Consider the following 22,420-nt stretch of genomic DNA (forward strand, 5'->3'; position numbering starts at 1 on the left):
ATCTCCTCTCAGGCACTGATTTACTTTTGTTAACTTTTTCTGAGATGCTACTTTGCCATCAAGGTATCAAGGTCGACTTTTCCTGCTTGACATGTTCACCGCTGCTTTGAAAGCAAGTCATCCTACTTTGGGCCACACAACAGTGTATCTGGCTGTATTCACAATCTTTAACAATCAATTTTCCACTAGAACCAAGTCACGCACACAACAAAACTGATTTACCTCATGCTTCCCACTGCTGCTGCACAAGTAGCATATAGTGCGAGGCACCATGGGCTCCGAAGAAATGATCGCCATCCCGCGTTTCCACGCAATGTCCATGTCGTAGTCGTCCTAGGGTAGACGGCAAAAACACATCACACTGAAGCTTTGCAGATCATGTGACGAGACTCGTGTTCACAATAATTAGTCTCAGAAAGCAATACAATGAAAGAAGATATTGTATATGCAACAGATTTCATTGCACTTTTCATTTTATATCGTTAATTACCAACATGCACAACTAAAGAAAATGCTGTCTTCCATTACAAATATGGTATGTATATTGTCATCTCGATGGGAAATCACTGACTTTTCTCTTGAAAATGGAGAATGCTTCTTTATCCTTCTGTCACTGTGGTCAGTTTCCTTGAAAATAACCACTTGTAAAATTGTCTTTCATGTCTCCTTTCAAAAAATATATGGCATAATATACAGTACCACAAATCACTCTTGAGATATGGACAAGTATGTTTCTTTTCCTTTCTTTTCCCATGTATTCATCTGCTACGGTGCAGGCTCTAGAGTAGCTTGACCAGCTTTGCATACCAGCGTCACAATGTGATGCACTCATCTGCATACTTGTATCTTAGAGTTGCTAAAGTATAAATGAACTCATATGAAAACATGGCATCTAGAGTGCAATGCATATTGAGCTGTACACAGATCAATTCTGTCTGCAGAAAGCTTGTTGATACAATGTACACTAGGGAACATAGACATACACAGTGTACACAAATTTTTTGTTACACTACGAAAATTACACACAATGACACAATTCATGCAATAAATAGCATATACATCTATTATCTTTGTCTTTTCACAGCTACATTGTACATACATGAATGTGTATATATCCAACTGCTTCAAAAACAAAAGTTGCTCACTTCAAAAAGCAGGTTTGTCCAGCAATTCTTCACTTTTCTTCACTTTACTCACCTAGGGAAAACTGGTTCAAGTACCTTACAAAACTTCCTTAAAAAAGCAAACAAAACAAAACACCAATAACTATACATTCCTCTGAAACAAGCCACACTCCATGGTTACAGGGTGCACAAACAAAACACAAACTTACTTTGAAATCTGTCTTGATGAGATGCTTGCCAGGAATCTTCTTGGAAAATTTGATGGTTCGCAGGACATTTGAACTCCCCTCTGCCTTCTCAGTCTTATCCTGCAGACGGGAAGGACACAAAGTAATTGTTAACAAGTTCTAGTTTCACGTCCCGTCTTATGTGCCCACACACCATCACATTTCAAGCATGATATCAACTGGGGGCTGGAACATAACTTTACAATTCTCCTGCAGGTGGACGTACAATGTGTCAAGGTGAAAAAATGCAAAATCAGGACTTTTCCCCTCCAAAATCATACTGTGGATGCTCACTGGGGCTTGAGAAGTCAGACTATTACAGATTATGATATCAAATGATAAACAGAAAATATACAGATGATTCCAGACAAATATGAAATGCACACATTCCCTTGACTTGTAACTGACATACAAGTTTGTTTAGGGCAATACTATTCCCCCTGTATTCTGAAAGAGGCACGTCAAGTGCTCTTTAATTATGCTAGAAAAGTGAATATATGTTGAATTTTCTTTATTCTTACATACATGACGTCACAAACTGTCATAGTCTTCTCATCCAGTGATGGCAGCACTGAGGCTGTAAAAATGTATAACTTTCTAACAGATTGTTTGATTTTCCTAAAACTTTCACTGTTGTGTTCCACTAAATATTGCTGCATTCCCTCACTTCATTGATATTACGTGGGCTACATTTCTCCTTTTAGTACAAATACGCCTCCTGGACCCCTATATTTCTTCTCACCGTTTGGGCTCCACGCTTGGACTTCGTGACCAGCTGCGGCCCATTCATAGAGTCTCCACCGGCCCTCTTGATTCTGGCCCCCGCTGGTTTGGGGGCACCCGATTTGGGGACACCCAGTTTCGGGACACCTGGGACGGAAGAGATGAGGGGAACATCCATAATCAATTGCACTCGTTTTTGTCTTTTGGTTGACCCTTGACCCTTGCCCGACGCAGGCTATTGACTTACGATGACACTTTGACATCCATTTGGTCTACTTTCTACTCATATGTGGTACATAGTATGCAGCCATTCATGCAATGGTATCATACAGACTGCTTGAACCCAAGCTAAATCTCAAATTTCTTTAACATATAGATGTAATTACATCAATATTTGGTGACACAAGATTTGCTCCTGCAACAATTGCTCCAGTCCCATTTTCTCCAAGGACTTACATTTTTTATGTAGGGTTAGGGTTAGGGTTGTGGTGAGGTTTTAGATACTGTATACCCTATATATTTCGCGGGGGTTTTATTTTCGCGAATTTCGCGAGTCGGGAGCTATTCGCGAAATTAACAACACGCGAAAATATTACCTTCCAAAATGAATCCCTTGCCTTGATGATACGAACATTTCAGTACTAGTATACCATGTCACGGCTTACCGAACAGACCATACTGGCTAAGTTTGTTTACGCACGTCCACGTCTACTTTACGAATACTGTAGAGAGCCAATCCATTATCGCAAGGGGACCACTCGTCAGAAATCTCGCGCGATGGACTTAACCACTTCAAAAATGTTGAATTCTAACTTACTAGTTCGCAGAGTTTGGCAAGTCTTTTTCATGCAGTGTATATCATTCTTATTTGCTAGTAAGTTGAAAATTCGCACTTTCTTTGCCACTTCATATATTCTCTGGTCTCCCAATCGCGAATTTAACCACTCACGAAAATGTGTGACAGCGACAATTCGCGAAAATTTATGTACGCGAAAATTATAGCGTATACAGTACTACATTGGTAGTTTGATGTGACAGTTATGACCCAGACACATAGACATCCCGGATCACCCCAGACCACTCTGGATCTGATCCGGGGTGAACCGGAAAGGGACCTGTGTTGACGCCTCGGACATCCTTGGACATCCGGGAGGCCAACACAGCAACTTTTGGAGGTCAAAAACATCTGGCATCATTTGGGAATTGCCGTGTTGGCAGAGCAATCCAGGATGGTCCGTGTTGCTGCTGTGTAGCTGCCGTGTTGATCTGTGTAGATGCTGTGCTTGTCTGTGTAGACGCCGCGCTGTTCCGCCCTTATCCGTGTAGCTGCTGTGCTGATACCGTGTGTACAGTCATATCAACACTCGTCGACACACTCCATCAAGGTCAAAACTATCCTGGATCTCCCCAGACCTCCCCGGATCTCCCTGGATCACTGTGTAGATCCTTGAGGATCCGTGTTTGTATGTGACTGGGGACTTGGGATTAGGATTAGAATTGTGTTTGTGGGAAGGTATTCTATGATTGGCTTAGCATGCTGATATTTCATGGAAGCAATGGTGGCAGGAGCAAATATCATGAAACCCAATAATAACTCCTGTGTGTTACTGTACTGTATGACACAATAAAGGGAGAAAGACATGGGGGAGAGAGAGGATGAATGTAGAAGGGAGATGAGAGAGAACATGAAAAAAATGTTGCTGAGAAATCTTCCAGTTTACAAGAGTAAAAGGGTAAGGTAGATGTCTTGTTCTCGTATGCATTCCATACTGTAAAAGTGGACATTTTCGTGGAGTGAAAATATCTGCGCATTTTGCGGAACCAGAAACCAGCACAAAAAATAAAAACACAAAAATATGTTTGCACCTCATATGTTTCAACTTTTGAATGTCTTAATGTCATGAAACTAAAAACATGCAAAATTCATCTCACAGGCTGAGCGTGGAAAAATACTCGCTGCAAAAACATCCAATTTTATTAGAGTAATGGCAACATCTTCATGATCCAGAAAAGGATGAGTAAAATCTGTTTACCTTGCCCTGGTTTCTTTGATTGGGAGCTCGTCCCTTTTTGTCTCATCTCCTTCATACGCTCCATCTTCATCTTCAGCAGGTTCTTGCACTTGCGATATCTGTGAGGAATGGACAGTGTTTTCTTTTCGTTTGAGCGACAGAGAAATTCAGATGTAAACACACGCATAATCAGCAATTTTAGTTCAATGACCGGTCTAATAGTTTGCATTCTCAGAGAGGACTACACGGGAATATATTCATGATACTACAGACACAGCATAAGAGAGTGTGCACACCGACAGTGAAAATGAATTAATGGCTCGCGCAATTTATGCATGAATGTTCACAAACTATATCATAATAATCACAATAATGATAATTAGTTTTTTTTTATAGTGCATTTCAGACTCATTAGGAATTTCAATGTACTTCATAGCCCATTATCATAATGTCCTGAATAACCATTACTTGCTCTCCATAGAGGTAACTAATCACAAAATGAATATCAAAATGGCGTAATGTAATGAATCTCTTAAATTTCTTAGGGAAGGTGCCCTCTTGAGTTTGGTACAAAACTTTCTAATCCTGCTCCTGAAGGTACCTCTACACACCTTGAATACACTTGCATAACTCGATAGTTTGCAGTCTGTCAAAATATCAAATAAATTTTAAACTGTAAATGAATTCATAAAAATTCTGTTTTAATTATTTCAAAGTTCATGAACATCTATTGTGCTTGGTGATATGCCATCACTCAATAGTCTGCGATATATATTGAAACAAGTTTGACAAGTCCCATATTACTCACATGCAGCACTGCTTCTTGGTTCCTGGTCCACCGTACTTAGGCTTGTCCCTGTTGAGATAATATTACAGACAGGATCACGACAGGTTCTTTCGAGTACTATGCCTCATTCAATTGCTGCACATCTTGGGCATTGGTCATCGAAGAATCCAACAACTTTACGCTCTACTTAGAGAATTGTGATAAGTTAAAAATGTTCACTAGGTATGAAACCATGTTTGAATTAATGTCTCACATAATCCAGCTATTCCTTCTTTTTTGTCGTTACAAGTTTAAATCAGATTTTTACGAAATGATCTACTTGTTGTAATTTCTGTTCTGCATATGTAAATTACCTTTTTGGATTCAAAATTCTGCACAATGTTCAGTTCAGGGTGTTATTCTCCCAACAAGAATATTCACACCGACCGTGTGAAAGTAATTGATGTAGGCCTTCCAAATCCAACAGCTGACAAAGGTGGATTCTGGTAAAAAATTTTCCGACTTTAATATTACCCCTCATTGCTGCTAATAAAAAAATGTTACTCATCACCTACCCCCCCCCCCCCCCCCCAACAACATGTAACACCCTGGATTGACGTACTACTAAATGTAGGATTACAAATGGTAGAGCCACCCCTGTCTGATAGGAGGTGTTTGCGAATTAGAGTCACCATCACTCACTTGCAGTTCGTGCAAGTCTTGCAGTCGCTCTTTCGCAGGCAGGCCGAGCACTTGCCACATCTCGTCCGACGCTTGATGTTCGAGGAGTCGACCAGTAGTGAGGTCATGCCGACTCCGGCGCCAAACTTCTTCTTTTTCTTCATCTTCTTCTTGTGTGGTGAGGGTTTGGGCTGACTAGACACGGTGTCTGAATCGTCTCCGTCCATGGTGACAAAGTCTGCCATTGAGCGCCGCTTGAAGGTCGACTTTCGTCGCCGACCCGAGAGACGGGGAGAGGTCTGGCTGCTGGGGCTACCGTCCTCTGCGCCACTGTTGTGATCTGTGTGCGCATACAGCAAGCAACGAAAGACACATCAATCAGGTCATGTAAAAAGAAATTCATCGTAACTGCACATTTAGATAAAGAAGAAAACTAAAACTATGAGCATCCCGCAAGGTATTAAAGTGAATACTGCTGTAATTGCGTAACACAAAGCAGGATAACAATTTTACATTCAGTCTTGAGAAATAGCTATGGTTAAATTGTTAAATCTCTCTAAATATTTGTCTTTTAACTCTTTGGACCATCAAGCATACTCTTGGCAAACTGTAGTTATGAACTTTTTTATCGGTGACCTTCTCTTAACACCAGCTATTTCACACTCTTTAAAAGAATTTCAGAATGTAACATTATTCTAGAATTATTAAAGAATATGTAGTGAAGAGAGCATTTGATGTACTATAATATTCAGGAAATTAACATGTTAAAATACACATCGCTTACTATAACAAAAATGAAAAGTTTATCATCTATCAAGGTTGGAGATCATCAACTTTGCTGGCTGGTAAGGAAAATATTTATGATTTCTATCACTGTGTTGAGCAATGAATAATCAAACCACTGACGAAATAGTCCTGATTTTGCAAAACATCACGTTCCCTAAAATAGCTAGCACGCATAGAAATGTGTTTGCATGATTTGAATTTCATTTGACAGCAACAAGAATGGTGGAAAAAAAAAAGGAAATGTCACTATGGCAACTGGTAAACTGAATTGAAGGAAGTTGCTTTCTCATTGGGGCAAAATATCAAGAGACGTTAAACATTTGTAGAGCATGTCTGTAGCAAGAGATACTGTGGACTTACAAGACATTTTGCGATTAAATGAAGTAGTATGCAACGACGGAAGAGCTTACCAGATGCATCACTCATAAACAGCTGTTTCCTCTCGTTGCTAGGCAACGCACTCAGTGTCAGGCTGTCCCTCGGGGTTGGAGGTCGCCCCTCATATCGGGCCGGGGAGTAACCAAGGGCGACCGAGGCTCTACGGCAGACGTGCTTGATGCGTGGGCCGGCGGACATGACCCCACCTTCTATTGTCACTTCGCTTGCGACCTGTCGGACAATAAAGAGTGTCAAATTAATGTGCAATCTGTCGCATATAATATGTGTATCAAAAATGGCTGGGCTTCCCTTTATCAACAAAACTTCACTGTGAAGAGGCAAAAATATGAATAGTGTATAAGCTGTTATTTTAAAGATTATGTGCAGTAATAGTTCAGATATTGCAGATATTTACAGATATTTTCGCAAATGGGGAGGTTGCAGACATTTTCGCGAGATGTTTTCACAATTTAAAACCAAGGATTATCTAAAGTGCATGTAGCCTGGCGTATGGTGACCTTTTCACATGTTGTTAAATTCGCGGTCAAGCAGTGATAGACAAAATTCGTGAAAATTAAACCCCCACGAAAATAACAACTTATGCAGTACATAAAATCCTTATCCACGTCCAGAATAAATCCACCCATGTGTTGCTACATTGCAGGTGTCTATTCATCATAAGAGAGTGTAAAACCTGTTACCAATAACAAGTTAAGATTTAGTTGTTATAAGCTACTGAAATCCTTGCGTCTGATTGGCTGAAAACAAATTTGTCATAGAAACGTAGCAGTTGTTACTGATAACAAGTTTTATGAAATGGGACCCAGATGCTCCTACTCATAGACTTTTACTTTGTTAACATTTGTCAAGTGTGCACAAAGCAACCTGTGTGCTGGAAATATATATGTATGTTTGTGTATCATTACAGTTTATCATTGGTGCTGATCTGGCTCTTCTTTCCGAACTAATATTAAAGGAATGGGTGAATCAATGAGTATAGGAAATGAATGATTAATAGATGAATTAATTAATTATAAATAGATGAATAAATTAGGAAACCAAATGAAAGTACGCATACCTGAGGAGCATGGACCTTTGACACTTCTGCCTGGTCGGGAGACATATCTGCTTCCAGGGCATCAGCCATCTGACGAGAAACTGTTATTTGGAGAAACAGACCAAATATGATAAAATAATGGTGGAATCTGGCTACTATCGCAAGGGATCAAACAACAAATAGTGCCACATATTCTGCCCTGTAGGATAAATCTTACACACATACACATAATACTGCAGAAAAAAGGGTGTTGAGAAGAGTAGTAACAACCTCTTGCAATTGCTCAATACTATCAAGACAATTCAGAATTACCAACATACTCTCTAAACAGAAATGACAGAAACATAGTTATACTCAGCTTATGGAGAGTAATTTCACTGATGAATGCAACTCCAGGACTGTTACCTCAACAATAGCACTGCATTTGCCATTTTCGTGTCATTGCACAAAAAATACAATATATTGCACTGAGTTTTCATTTTCAGTTTTTCAATATGATGTAAATGGCATTGAAGACCTTCATAAAAAAACTGGAGACAATATAATCTGCAACATCAAGTCAATGGTGGACTCTTAGCTCTTACTGCACAGAATATTACTGGAAACAAAAACAATATGCATATAGTACCTGCATCATGAAGGGACTTGTCAGATGGACTAAGTAGCTTGTCTCCCGATAATAAGCTCTTGAGTTTTGACCCCTCTTCATGCTCAGTCTTTCCTGGAAGGAGAGCTTTTGCCGCACGCTTGACCTTGTCTGGAGAGAGTTTGCGCCGACGGTGTTTGGCCTTCATTAGAAGCTTCTTGGAAGCATGCTTCTTGTGCAGCTTGAAGTCGATGCCGTCCGCATCTTTGCTATGTCGCTTCTTGCGCTTCTTCTTCTTTTTCTTCTTCTTCAGCTTCAGTCTCTCGGCCTTGGACAGCTTCGGCTTGGGAGACAGGACGTTGACCTTCAGCGGGTCTTGACTCTTCTTCAAACTCTTCTTCTTCTTTGGTGGAATGGTTTCCTCAAACAGCTTGCTACCCAGCTCGAGAAGCTTCCGTGTGTTGGGGGAGAGCCTCCCGCTTTCATTGTCCAGGCTGACTGCACCTTCCTCCCCACGATCTGGGAGGGTCTTCTGCACTTCCACTCCCAATTCATCAAAGGACTTCTTCAGGCGCATCTTCGTCTCGCGCAGCTGGTCCTTCTTCCTGCGCAGGATCTTGTCTTTCCGCAGCTTCTCCATCTCCTCGGGGGTGAGGTCCAGGCCATGCTTCACCTTCCTGTGCAAGGCCCTCACAGATGGCAGCTCATCATGGTCCGTGGAATCACCTTGTTCGGCAATGGTCTTGGCGACATTCTCCTTCTCTTCAAGGTACTTTTTGAGCAACTGCTGCTGCTCAAGTTTTCCTCGTTCTGCTCTTTCTACATCTGTCAATGCAATCTTCTTTTTCTTTTTCTTGATGTCTTTTCCTTTGTCTGTGCTGATCTTCAGGTCTGCCCCTTCCTGCTTGCCCTCCAGTGGTTTGTTTTCAGTGTCCTCTGAGACACCACTGTTTTTGGTGGCACTCTTTCTCGCTCTACTCTCTTCCTTCTGCTTGCGCTTCTGCTGGCTTACCCTGGCCTTTCTCACCTTGTTGTAACGAGCCAGCTTCTCTTTCTCCTGCTGTGTCACCTCCTTTGCCAGGGCGATCTTCTCCTGGATCTCGACGACTGAGGGTAGGCCATCAACTCTGCCACGAACGTGCATGATCTCCTCGCCACTGTCCAGACAGTGGAACAGGACAAGCGGTGATCGTCTCAGAGCCGCAGATTCCTCTTCACTCAGTTTCTTCTTCATGATCAAAGTTTTATAAACTGCTTGCAACGGGAGCCAAGACTGGTCCTCAGTCTCGAGCAATCTGGACTTCTCAGATTTGGACAGAGGTTCACCATTTTTCACCTTGTTGTTGATTTCCTTGAACTTCAAAGCAAGCTTTTTGTCAGACAACACTTTAGTGACCTTAGGCGCCTCATCCACACTAGCTGTGACCCGATCTCCCTCCACCTCTAATTTCACAGGCTTTATCTTCTTAGGAGTTGATGGTGACTGCTGAGGGGATGCTTCTTGGTCTTTATTGTAGGGCTTCTGTTTCTTTTTAGCACTTCCGGGCTGCTTTGTGGAGGGTGTCTGCTTGTCAGGTTTTGCCTCTTGCTTCTCAGGTGTTACTGGCACGACATCAGCAGTATCCAAACTGGGAGACACAAGAGATACATCACTGAAGGAAGAAGAAGTTTTCCAGCTGCTGTCCAGACCAGCTGACGGAGAAGAGAAAAGAGAGGTGCAACTGAAATCTTCCTCCTCTATGAATCGCTTTGTTGGCTTGATAACTCTGGATGATCGAGAGCTCACAACTGGCATGATGAATCCAAGACTGCTCTTTGAGGGCTTTGGGGTTTTGTTCTCGGACTTTGATGATTCAAGCATTTTAAGCTTCTTCCTGGACTTCCGCGGATTCTTGAGAGCTCTGTCTTTGACCACAGGAGGGGACGCCGTTCTGTGCAGGAAGTGCAGATCCACACCTTTCATGACCATGTCGGTTAGCTTACTGGAGCACTTCACCGATCTCTTTCCGGGGGTGTCTGAGCCAAACTCTTGCTGCTGGGACTTCCTCTGTACATCCTTGGCCTTCTTCAGGAGCTGCTTGGCGTGGGAAATATTGACCTGCTTTGACTTTGGAATGCTCACTTTGCCAACCTTTGCTGTCTTGGTGGCTGGAACGGGATCACTCGGCATCTGCTGAGCCTGCTGTAGCTTCTTCTTACCCCATGGCTTGAACTTCACTGGCAATGGTTCCTGCTTCTTGTTCTTGCCTTTGGCTTTCTTCAACAGCTGCTGGGCCAGTTCCCTCTTCCCCTTTGTCTTCTGCTTTTGGCTGGCAGCAACCTTTCTTGGGGTTGGGGGCTTAGTCTCTGGTTCGGTCTTTTTCCTTGGTCTTCCACGTCCTCTCTGAACTATCGCTGCCTTGTTTCCATCGCCAATGAGTTTGATTTTCAGCTTCGTGAGTCCCTTTGTGGAAGCTGCGCTTGGTCCTGCAGAGCTGGGCTCTCCTGGCTTCTTTGGCAGTACGAAGGGCATGCGGATTTTTCCACCAAGCGTCTTCCCTGAACTACCACGCCAAAATTTGGGCAATTTTTGTGGTATCGACTGTTTCTTTGGCTTGATGAAAAGATCTGATTTGGGTGGGATTAGTTTTGGTCGGACAAATTCGACCCCTTTGATCATGTCCCTGTATGAGGGTCGGTCAATCGACCTTTGCCGCCTACTGCCATCTCGTCCACTCTTCCCTGATTTCACCTTCTGTATTCTCCCGTCCACAACTCTGGCTCTCTTCCTCTTGTATGGGTTGGCCGTCTTCCACTCCCCGCGCTGCATCTCAGCGCAAGTGATCTTTGTGTAGAGTTCTTCTCTGCCCGCCCTGCGCCCAAGGATGGGCCACGCCGCTTTGACGTTTTTGATTTTAGGGGAGAGTGAAGAATCCTCCTCTGGATCTGTTTCTTGGACCTCTGGCTTTACCGGCGAGACAGGGCCAGCCTCGGCAGCAGAAAATCCTTGGAAATCATCCTCCTGTTGCAAGGGAAGAAAAGAAGACAACGAAACATGAAATCTCCAATGAGGCACCTACTTGTAGTAAACATCCAAACGTGATTTCACTTGCTTCTTAATTCTTACACCGACTATAAGCTATTCCATACTCATCACACTACATTTTCACAAATTTGAAGCAGCAGCTCTTCAACAGTTTTCTCCATTTTCACCAAGGGAAATATAGAGAATCCCTTCACACATCAATTATCGCATTTTAATGAGATTGAGTCTCTTAATGTGTGAAGAGCACAGTAAAAAGCAAAATGACAGATATCAATCTGGGCCTTGTTGCATAAAAGTTGATAGTAACATTAAGTCAGAAATTGAAAGAAATTAAGTCATTAAGTATTCGTATTTGATTTGATTTGCTGATATCTGACTCATGTTTGATTTGCTATAGTGTGGATTATAAACCGTTACATAGCAACCAAGATCATAACGTTCTCAGTGTGCAATACTGTCAGCATACCTTTTTAGCTAATATTTTGCACTTTTGTCGTTACCAAACTAAAGATTGTGATATCAAATTTGATTTCTGTGTCCATTTTAGAGCAAAAAATCTACAACACTGTACATGTGTACAGTTACAATTTTGTACTGCAGGCATATAGTAAACATGTATTCTTCAGGTCTTCAACTCCTTATGTACAATACCATGGTGGAAACCCCCAGAGTGCCACATAATTCTGAGACACCAACCTTGTCATGCTTTGAGAAAACATTCTGTTTTTCAAAGATACAGTATGTTACTTTTATAGATTTCTGTTAAGCTGGGCATATAGTGAGTAAAGTTATAAGTTGTAGAGAAAATGCCAAGCTTTCCTTTGATGTTAATTGTATGAAAAGTCAGATTGTTTTTCTCTCAAATGACTACACTGTAGTAGCTAAATATTACTGTAAAGGCATGACTTTTGCACACAAAACAGTGACTGAAACTTAGAATTTACACACAAATCCAGTAGAAAACATCGCTTGACAGTCAATCATAACAATAAAATGCAAGCTATCAGAGAGGAACAGAAGTGCGAGAAATGTTTTCATTGTTCTGCGCACGGCATTTGATGATTTATCAACCGGTTTGGGCGGGTTTGTGTGTCGAGCAGAATATGCGAAGTTGGCATGCCGTCCACCGAGTCTGACGTGTGAACGTGGCATACAAGAGTTAAAAGACATCACAGTAACAAAGGCTGAGAGTGTTGGTACATTTATCCATAACAGATTCACTCAGGGCAGCATCTCATTGCAGAGCCCAAAACGGCCATTCCTTCTTCAGCCCAACTAATCTTGAGTTTGATCACTTACATACCAAACTTATACAAGATGTACCAACATACATGGTATACCAGTACATGTAACAACACTTTTCTCAGGAGACCCGAAAGAAGTAGTAGTCTTATGCCAAATTTTACGCTAGACAGGTAGGGTGAGTCCTTGAGGGGTTTGAGCATGTTGCTGTAACACGCTTGAATTCTTGCGCAACATCCAAAAAAGCCAGTAACATGCTTTGAGACATCCTCGAGAATTGGCAAAATGAACACAATAAAATGTATTCAAACATGTGCAAAACTTGAGAAACATCAAACCACTTAAAACATTTCCTGTACAAAATAATGAACATAAGCAGCACAAGGAGAAATAAGTTGCAAAATATTGCATGCTACATGCTAGTGATGTGCACTTACAATGTAGCATGCATACAATTTCCACAATAATCTCATATCATTTCAGAGCTTGCAACATGCTCAAATTTCAAGTTGTGGACCACCCTGAGATATTGTACATTGTACATGTGACATGACTTATTACCAAACACTGAAGTACATTGTACAACTGTAAATTTGAACCAAATCAGTTACGGGGAACAGTTGACATCAACTTACATTTGTACATATCGTCTCTCAAAACAATTCACCCTTCACAAGCTTTGCGGCACAATGCTGCTTGCTACATACGTACTTGTATTCACTATCTAAAACTGAACTTAGCCATCTAATTTTTGTATACCCTCATAATTTGGGCAAAATTTCATCTGTACACAGCTATCTTTGGTTTCAAATCATGTACGCAGCAAACTCTGCAAAGCTCACAAAGAGTGACTTATTTTAAGCGATGACATGAAATGGCACATACAGTGTGCATTACAACATGGCTAACATCAGTTTCGGATTGTGTCGGCAGCAGTGTAAGTCAAGAAACTTGTGAAGAGGGAGTCGTTACAGGCAATGGCATGCAAGTTGATGTCACAACACTTCTGATATAATGTAGTTTGGTTCAGTACAAGATTTGAAAAAAAGCTACCATTTCCTCTGATTTTGGCACAGTTTGGATTAGAATGCACACAGAATTTGATGTAGAAGACCCAGTCTACATGGATACAAAAGTACAATAACGACATGATTTGCTGACAGAACTACTATGAGTATGTCATCACACCACCACCTTGCCAAGCAATGAAAATAACCTCATTTACATGTCTTAGACTCTCTAGCAAGACAACTCTATTTTCCCCCAATGTTTTTGTCACTCCATACTCATGTTCATTCTACAAGAAGATCAAAAGCAGAACTACAATATTGATTGCGGGACTTTCGACCTGATGCTAGATGGTTAGTGCAGGAGTGCTGCGCCGCCGCCTTGCACATCAACAAACAGCACATACAGTAAACGTAAACATGAGTCTATCGCAACTATCAAAGAGCATGCAAAGAATGTTCTGTGTTCAAGCTGTAGCTCCTTATGGCACGAGAATCTAGATACAGCCTATAGGTAGTGCCGTCATCCATCTACAGAAGCTGCTGCAGCACACCGCTGATTGCTGCACTGTCATGGCTGGCTGCATGCTGGTTGACTGTCAATTATGGAATCTGAATGCACCAATTGATATCCCAAGGCCTTTGGGTTGGCAGTTAGGGAGTAAGATCTTCCTGAAGAAAACTTGCAGTTAAAGCAGATTAACATTTGCGACAAGAGAGAGAGAGAAAGAGAGAAAAGACGAAAAGGACTCAGGGCCTACAATGTAATTTGAAACCATTCAAAGTAAAGAAAATAGAAAGTTGTCTAGGAGCTGGGAGTAGAATGTAAGAAAAAAATTGTTATTTTCATTGTAGTAAATTCACATTGCATCGAGTGTTGATGCTTGGCAAACTGTACAAAGTTTGTACGCAGCGGGCCACAGTTAGTCACTCACATGTGGCTGCACACTGCCTACAATTACAATCGCTGCATGTGATCTACAATACGTTTCGTGCTGAACACATACACTGTAGAAACTACCCAGCAGCAGAACACACAGCATCGGTGTTTCTTTTACTGCCTTTTCTATTGCATCTAATTCACGGCCCTAGATCGGCAAATTTAAACTTGCATGTAGCAAAATCAACATTTCAGGGATGCATTGCACTCTCCAACATTTCGGTAGAATTTTCATGAAAAAAGATGCAACTACCAGCAGTCGTAACAGCTCTTCAACATATGAATCCGTTAGCCAATCACATGCGAGGTAGATTTCTACGTGTTTTATATTAAAACACATACCTCGCATGTGATTGGCTATTCTAGAAAGGATTCAAAATGGCGACTTACAGCTAGCGAACGGCGGTGTTGCGATATGGATACAAATTTCTGCGATATAACCTAGGAATACTCTAGTTACTGTATTTCTATTGCACAATGTGAGAAAGTTACCCCAAATATATGCTGCATAATGTGTCATGTCATGTCAAACTTGCTTGAATGTAGAAAAGCTGTCTGAAAATTGGTTTATCGTAACGTTTGATCTGTGCGCGACCACTGGCAGCGCATCCTACAGGAGCCAGCATCATTGCCTTCCACTACATAGTACATATTTTGACAGTTTTGACATAGACGATTCTAGTAAGAAGCCATTCTGTCCCTGTTTTTTTTTTTTTTTTCCTCTTTGATCGAGCAAATAGATGCTCCAGCAAGTATATTTGGGCGAAAAAGAGGTCGGGTCGAAAATTTAGATACCGAACAGTTGTAAAATTTAGAGACGAACAACGAAACGTAAAGACCGCACTGCCACTACTGGCCTGGGGACTGGCGCTGGCGGTGAGTGAGGTGATCACCGGTAACGAGGAAACAAGAAAAGCATAATAGGGCCTACTCTAGCTAGCTGCGCGCGTGCGTTGTCAAGGACTTCGCTTGCCCTCTAAGATGGCGTCGCGACTGGCTGTCAAGCGAGTGATGACGTTGTAGCGGTTTCCAATATTTCTGTATTTTTTACTGTCTGGCTGCCGTCAATTATGCTGTCTGACAACTCAGCATTCTGTCAACAGCCACGCGAACTTTCTTTGTGCGCCGGCACGAGACAGGTGCGCATTACATTCTTCGCCTTTGTCATCCTGCCGAGGTACGCGTATTTCACATTCCAACAGTAGTCGGATTTTCATAAACACACCCCTTGTTTTGCTGTCACGGAAACAACCTACCAATTAGTGGCGAGCTGTACACCTTCACCAGCCAATTACCACTCTCAAAGCTCCTGTCCGTGACACATTTTTTTTCGACCACGCTGTTTCATTTTCCACGCTGCATCACTTCACGATTAGCTTTCACCCTGAGAGCACGTTCTAATCGTTGGAGTCACTCACGTCCGTATATTGCTTCCCACGTCTTCTGGCGCTGACGATACCTCGCGCCGTGGACTGCCATTTCATACGGATTATACTCGATACGGATACACTTTCCCGGATTTTACACTTCGCGACATTCGCTGCCTTTTCACATCGCGGCTCGCCCTTTCTTCAGGCTACACTCCAACCTGGGGATCGTTACATCGCTGCATTCAACGCGATCGGCGCCTCGTCACATCGCTGCATTTCACAACGCGATCTGCGTCCCATCACATCGCTGCTTCGGTCCTGCTAGCGAGCTGTCCGTGGTGTACAGACTCTGCCACAACCAGGGACCGCGCAGTTCTTCTATCCAGCGCTCCAGCGGTGGATCGACTCTACCCTCGCTTGTGCTAGCCGCGGCACTCGGAGGCTACTCCACGCTGTCGCTGGATCTTTTGTACATATTCATATGGGACACTGTCGTCTTCGGACACCCAAAGTGCATTCGGAGTTAGTCCATATCATTTCATATTAGTACGGGAAGTGCAATACCCATTTCAAGGACACTGTTCACCTCTACTGGTGCCCTGGTGCATTCCACTCTACCGTTTATACGATCCTCTACCATTCCTGCTGGTGGTACCTTCAGCCCTGTCGTCCTGTTTGCCATTTGGTGAGTTGTTAGGTATTACATCATAGGCCCGTACCATAATACCTACAACATCAATGCATAAATTTAAGGTCTTGCTATCCCAGCCTATCCAAGGTCCAAGGACATGTCACTGTAGAATCTAAACAGGTGAGGTATGAAATGTACCAGAACACTTGATGAGGTACTGTATGGCCAAGAGCCTGGTCTATACAATGTCTACTTCTGACATAACACTTAGACAAAGAAGTGCAAGAGCATGCAGGCTGTGCGTAAAAATCATCGGCAATTGTGCACTTTACGGCCTTATATTATCGGTACCTCATTCGTCATGTGCCAAGGCGATATCCCATGAACCACTCCCCACTGAGCAGCTGGCGAGCTTCTCTTGCTGTATGGAACGCCGTTTGACAAGTGATAAGGTCACTAAGTAAAACTAAAAGCCTGCCTCACTCACTGCGCTTCGCTTCCGCGGAGCGAGCTGACACATTGAACACTGTGCGATCGCGATTTCGCATGCCTTTGCTCTCCGCTGCAGGATTATCGAGCTTTACATATCTAGGCCCTATGTTGCATCGCAGAAAATTGCCATGATCATGGCCCAAAGTGTGAGAAAGTTGGCGGTACAATGTACTCGTAGTCTGCGATACAATAGATTCCATTTTTGAATATCCTAGCTTGCACCAGCTCGCCACTATCCTGAACAAATCGCGCAAACCAACCACGCTGACGAGGTTATGTGTGTATGTGTGTGTATCCATGCAAGTAAATCGGTAGCTATATACACTTCACACGGCGTCTGGTCGGGCTCATTAAAACGGTAACTGTGTAGTCGTAGACGAAATAAACACTCACACTAACAGACTGACGAATCGGGATGAGATTTCGGGGTTTTTTATTATCATTTCACAGTCTATTACGGAATAATTTCGCCAAGGCCGCGAGCGGACATGTCCTCTGGCAATAGGTTAATCATTGATTCTCTGCTTAAGATATAACACAAAATTCGTTCATTTAAAATCATGATTGAAGCACAGAAGTTTACCACTCGTTGCATTCCGTTGTGTGCCAATGCACAGCACCCTGTTTGTCTAGGGTCTGCTAGCTGCTCACGCTCGACCACGCCGCACCGCGCAGGGAAGGGCATCAGAGCAGGCATGTGGCGTACCGTAAAACTTTGTTCGTCACTCAACACATTCACACACAATGCATCCCAACGCGAAATCTCACACAAACATACACAGCACAGTGCCTGAAGACTTGCTGTCGACCCGCGGCGCCTGAGTAATATTCTACAGAGGACAGTGTAACTTGTGCGATTAGGCCCTACTCAAATTCGCACGCACTGCACTGCTCGATTAGGGTAAACTCTCGCATCGATAATACAGGGCCGTAAACTTCATGAAAGTGCACAACTGCCAAATTCTCTCTTGATCATCACAACATGCATGGACAGGCATGCAACGTCAATTCTATCTACCAATGTAAATTTACCATCAGGCGCATCACAGCAAACTGCAGTAGCCTAACGTACGTCGTACGGTTTACATTACACCTACTAAATGGCCCTATTAATTAGCAAAATGCCCTCATAACAGAGGAAAGTGGGCATGTTTTTCACATTCCGGCTGACCTATTTTAATCTTAGTTGTCTCACAAAGTTAGACACAATTCGTGAGAGTTGGCATGATTGTTGGTGAGACATGCGATGGATTTTGGGTAGGCGACGTGTGATGATCACACGCATTCGCATTCATCACACGTCAAAAATACGACACCCAAATGTGTTCACACAAGCTATTATTTACCTCGTCTGAATCACCAAAAAGATCATAGAACCACTTCAAATTTCGCTGGATCGATGCTGTATATGCAAAGAAGGCATGTTGACGATTTCGAGCCTCTTCGGGCAGATATCGGACCAGAGATCGGCCATAACGATGGCCAGGCCTCCCTGGGAACCGAAGGCGCGCCATATTGAGTGATAGACTACGATTCAGTCCTCAAAGCTCATAATACACTCTTTCATATGCGTTCATGCCGAGCCTCATCACCTCAGCTCCCATCCAATTGTACACAACACATGTACAGAGATACTAGTACTCCTTCACTGCACAACACACAGACCACAGCGCTTTCAATGCACGTTCGGATAAGAGTGCACGCACTGTCCAATTAGGAGCGAGGCCCGTGAACGAGTATTGTCACATACAAACTTGATGGCGTGCTGTTTCAGTGCATGCATGCACACGCATGCAGTTGTCTCACGACTGGACATCAACATTTTGTCGTCGGTTTGTTGCACAATATACTTTATCTAGTTATTGATCCAGGCATAGGATATTTGTTTCATCGCGAAGGTGTTGCAAGAATCTGCACTGGTGGTCTACACTTAGGACTGTACATAACTGAGTACTTTACAGTATTTCTTCACAAATCAAAGCATGTAATAAAAAATCCTAAGTTTCTACAGGTCCTGCCCACAGGCAGGTATAAAGTACAAGGAGAAAAATACGTGGAGCATCACAAAAAAGGAAACATTACAAAAAAAAAAAAAAAATGGTAAGTAAATTAGAATTGACGAACAAAGTAATTACTGAGTACACAATACTAATTCCTTAGATTAGTCAAATCACTTTTGTAACAGTCGAAACGGACAAGGAAAATCAAATACCCAATTCTTAGAACTTGATTCACAGAAAATTCCGTGTCCACAGTGCTCGGAATGACCGATCAGATCTGGGATTAAATACTATTTATCAACAACGCATGATAGGTCTACTCATACAACGTACGTGTGCGTATACTTGAAAAAAAGATAGATCCAATGCACCAAAGTGTTGAAGTAAGATTAGTTTTAGAATTTTCACCAATTTTGATCATAAATTGAAGTGACATTATAGGCCTAATTCTTATCTATCAGTTTTTTTAGTTTGTTTATTTGTTTGTTGTTGTTGGTTTTTGTTTTTGTTTTTTGTTTTGTTTTGTTTTTGTGTTTTTGGTTTTGTTTTGTTGTTTTTTGTTTTTTGTTTGTTTGTATGTTTTTTTTTTTGTTTTTTTTTTGTTTTTTTTTTGTTTTTTTTTTGGGGGGGTCCTGAATCATCGGAAATCAAGTTTGGGCCGAATCACAGCCCCCTATTATCCTAGCGAAAGCCAGAATCTCATTTGGGGGGTTATCATGACTACCCAGGTAACAATTCCTCTGGCCGAGATCAAAAGATCAATAGGCGGGCCCGCTATCCATAGAAATGAATTTGATAGCACTCTGTCGATTAATGACACTCGTATAGTGATTCTTATCCCCGAGGCCAAGCCATGTGAATATCATATTGCTTTAGAATATATATATATATATATATATATATATATATATATATATATATAAAGCAGTAGATGATAGGTTCGAGTCCCACTGGTTCCTTTTTTCCGATATGTTTGTTTATTTACAGATCAGCAGTAGCGAACTTAACAAATTTAATTTCGGAGACAAAGTGAAGAAACACACACCTGAACCTTCACCCCTCTGAATAATATCTTTCTTTCATTTATATATATATATATATATATATATATATATATATGTATATACATATATATTATATATGTAGGGGTTTTTTATGTTTATATAGACCTACACTGGCCATCACATGTAAATGGACTCGGGCAACTAGATAGTATAATTTCATTTTGCATCCGGATGACACCATCATAAATATAGGCCTACTATAGTAGTTGGCATATATTACACAACCCCCCCCCCCCCAACTATTTTTATGCCTCCGCCACGAAGTGGTGCCGGAGGCATTATGTTTTCGGGTTGTCCGTCCGTCCGTCCGTCCGTCCGTAATGAATTTTGTGGACAAGGTAACTATCAAAACCTGTTGAGGTATCCTAATGAAACTTGGCATGTATGTGTATTAGGGGGTGAAGTTGTTCCTATCAACTTTTGGGTGCACATGCTCAAGGTCAAAGGTCAAAAGGTCAAGGTCAAATACATAAAATTCACTATTTGCTCCATATCTATTGAATGCCAGAAGATATTTTCTTGAAACTTAGTGTATACATGTATTACCCAATTACGATTCTCTGGTAAAAGTTTGGGTCATGAGGTCAAAGGTCAAAGGTCAAAAGGTCAGGGTCAAATACATAAAATTTCACTATTTCCACCATATCTATTGAATGCCTGAAGATATTTTCTTGAAACTTAGTGTATACATGTATTACCCAATTAAGATTCTCTGGTGAAAGTTTACGTCGTGAGGTCAAAGGTCAAAGGTCAAAAGGTCAAGTAAAAATATTAAAACTTCTTGTTTTTCTCCGTACCTTGGAAAATTGTTCAAGGTATCTTCATGGAACATAGTATATACATGTACTGACTGGAAGTGATTATCTAGAGAATGTAGGGTTCATGGGGTCAAAGGTCAAGGGTCAAAGGTCAAGTGCAACACTTCAAAATTTTACTATTTCCCTCATATTTATGCAATGCCAGCAGGGTTATTTTTTTTTACACTTGGTGTATGCATATGTAACCTAATAGAAATTCTCTGGAAAGTCTTTTTTTTTCTTCTTTTTTTGCCTCAAAGGTCAAAAGGTCAAAGATCAAGTGAAAGTGCTCAACTAACTTTTTCCTCCATATCTCGAAAGTGGCTCAAGTTATCTTGAAACTTAGTAGGCCTACATATTATGCATGTTCTACCTGAAAGTGATTATCTTATGAATTTTAGGGTCAAGCGCCAGATGAAAATGGTAACAATTTACTATTCAATTCAGAAATTGCACTTTTTCTCCACACCTGTACCTTGAAAATTACTCAATGCCTAAATGTATGAATGGGTCAAAGTCAAGTTAAAGTCCTTAGATCCCTAGATACATGCTCTCCTATTCATCCAATTAAACCTATATAGGTCAAGGAAGGTGGACATTCAACACATTTGTGACAAACTTGTCATTTCAATATTTTGCCAATTTTGTGAAAAATGTAATCACACATTGTCCACATGTACTATCTAGACCTATTGGGAAAATCATGCATTATGGCGGAGGCATACCAGTCGCCAAAGCGACATCTCTAGTTTTCTTTTGGTCTTGTTTCGTTTTGCTATATGTGTTGTCGTTGTTGGTTTTTTTTTTTTTTTTTTTTTTTTTTTGGTGGGGGGGGGGGGGGGGGCGGGGAGGTTCCCAGAATCCACAAAACTACAGGCGCAATTCGAAGAGTGAAGATTTTGTTTTCAGTAATGATCTTAATTAGGGCCTCTGAAGCAAGACACTATCTCTGAAACGCTCGACAAGAAAATTTTGATAGAGGCCTCGATCACAACAATTCAGGATTTCTTGCTCTCGATCTGTACTGTGAGGAGATGCAAGGAGAACAGAGCGCGTACTCGAGCGAATGGCGCGCGCGCGCACGTCGTGGTAGCGCTTCCCCCACCACAGCCCCATCCACGATCGAGATGGGAATTTAGAGGAAATCATGCCCCTTTCTCAGTTGGCCTCTGAACATCCAGCTGGCATGACGATCGATCGCGTTTCAAGTTGACACTCAGCTGTATGACAGCTAAAGGCAACCAAAACCCAAGGAGAAATGTGATTGAGTGAAAGCAGCAAAATTGATAGAACACATCAGTTAAAGTTTGAGGAAAATCGGACAATCGAAGCAAAAGTTATGAATTTTTAAAGTTTTGGTGTTGGAACCGCTGGTAAAGGAGAATACTAGAGGTTATGACGTCATGTGTGGATAAGACATGTCCCATATAAATTGTAATAGTAAAGATTTTTTTTCATGAAAATTACACATTCCATCAACTTGATACTGACATGATTAGTATTATTCCTCTT

The 22,420-nt window shown here is 41.8% G+C and overlaps 2 protein-coding genes across 2 annotated transcripts in view; both read right to left on the reverse strand.

Moving 5' to 3' along the window:
* The window catches only part of LOC139743432 (uncharacterized), a 38,884-nt gene extending 29,208 nt beyond the window's left edge, over positions 1 to 9,676 (reverse strand). Inside the window, 9 exon segments of the mRNA XM_071653916.1 lie at positions 223 to 333; positions 1,334 to 1,432; positions 2,094 to 2,231; positions 4,100 to 4,205; positions 4,895 to 4,942; positions 5,555 to 5,873; positions 6,730 to 6,928; positions 7,776 to 7,855; positions 8,383 to 9,676. Of these exon segments, the coding sequence (XP_071510017.1) occupies positions 223 to 333; positions 1,334 to 1,432; positions 2,094 to 2,231; positions 4,100 to 4,205; positions 4,895 to 4,942; positions 5,555 to 5,873; positions 6,730 to 6,928; positions 7,776 to 7,855; positions 8,383 to 9,574 (2,292 nt within the window). The 5' untranslated portion in view covers positions 9,575 to 9,676.
* A 23-nt stretch (positions 9,677 to 9,699) lies between these two features.
* LOC139743433 (uncharacterized) lies at positions 9,700 to 18,580 on the reverse strand. The gene is made up of 3 exons (XM_071653917.1): positions 18,394 to 18,580; positions 9,798 to 11,341; positions 9,700 to 9,709 (listed from the first exon to the last, which is right to left on the reverse strand). The coding sequence occupies exons 1-3, from the start codon at positions 18,559 to 18,561 to the stop codon at positions 9,700 to 9,702; spliced, it is 1,722 nt and encodes a 573-aa protein (XP_071510018.1). The 5' UTR covers positions 18,562 to 18,580.
* Positions 18,581 to 22,420: the final 3,840 nt, after the last annotated feature.

Source organism: Diadema antillarum, unplaced genomic scaffold, assembly GCF_040938485.1.
Source record: "Diadema antillarum isolate AM-2024a unplaced genomic scaffold, OU_Dant_1.0 seq00001081_RagTag, whole genome shotgun sequence".
Taxonomy (NCBI): Eukaryota; Metazoa; Echinodermata; class Echinoidea; order Diadematoida; family Diadematidae; genus Diadema; species Diadema antillarum.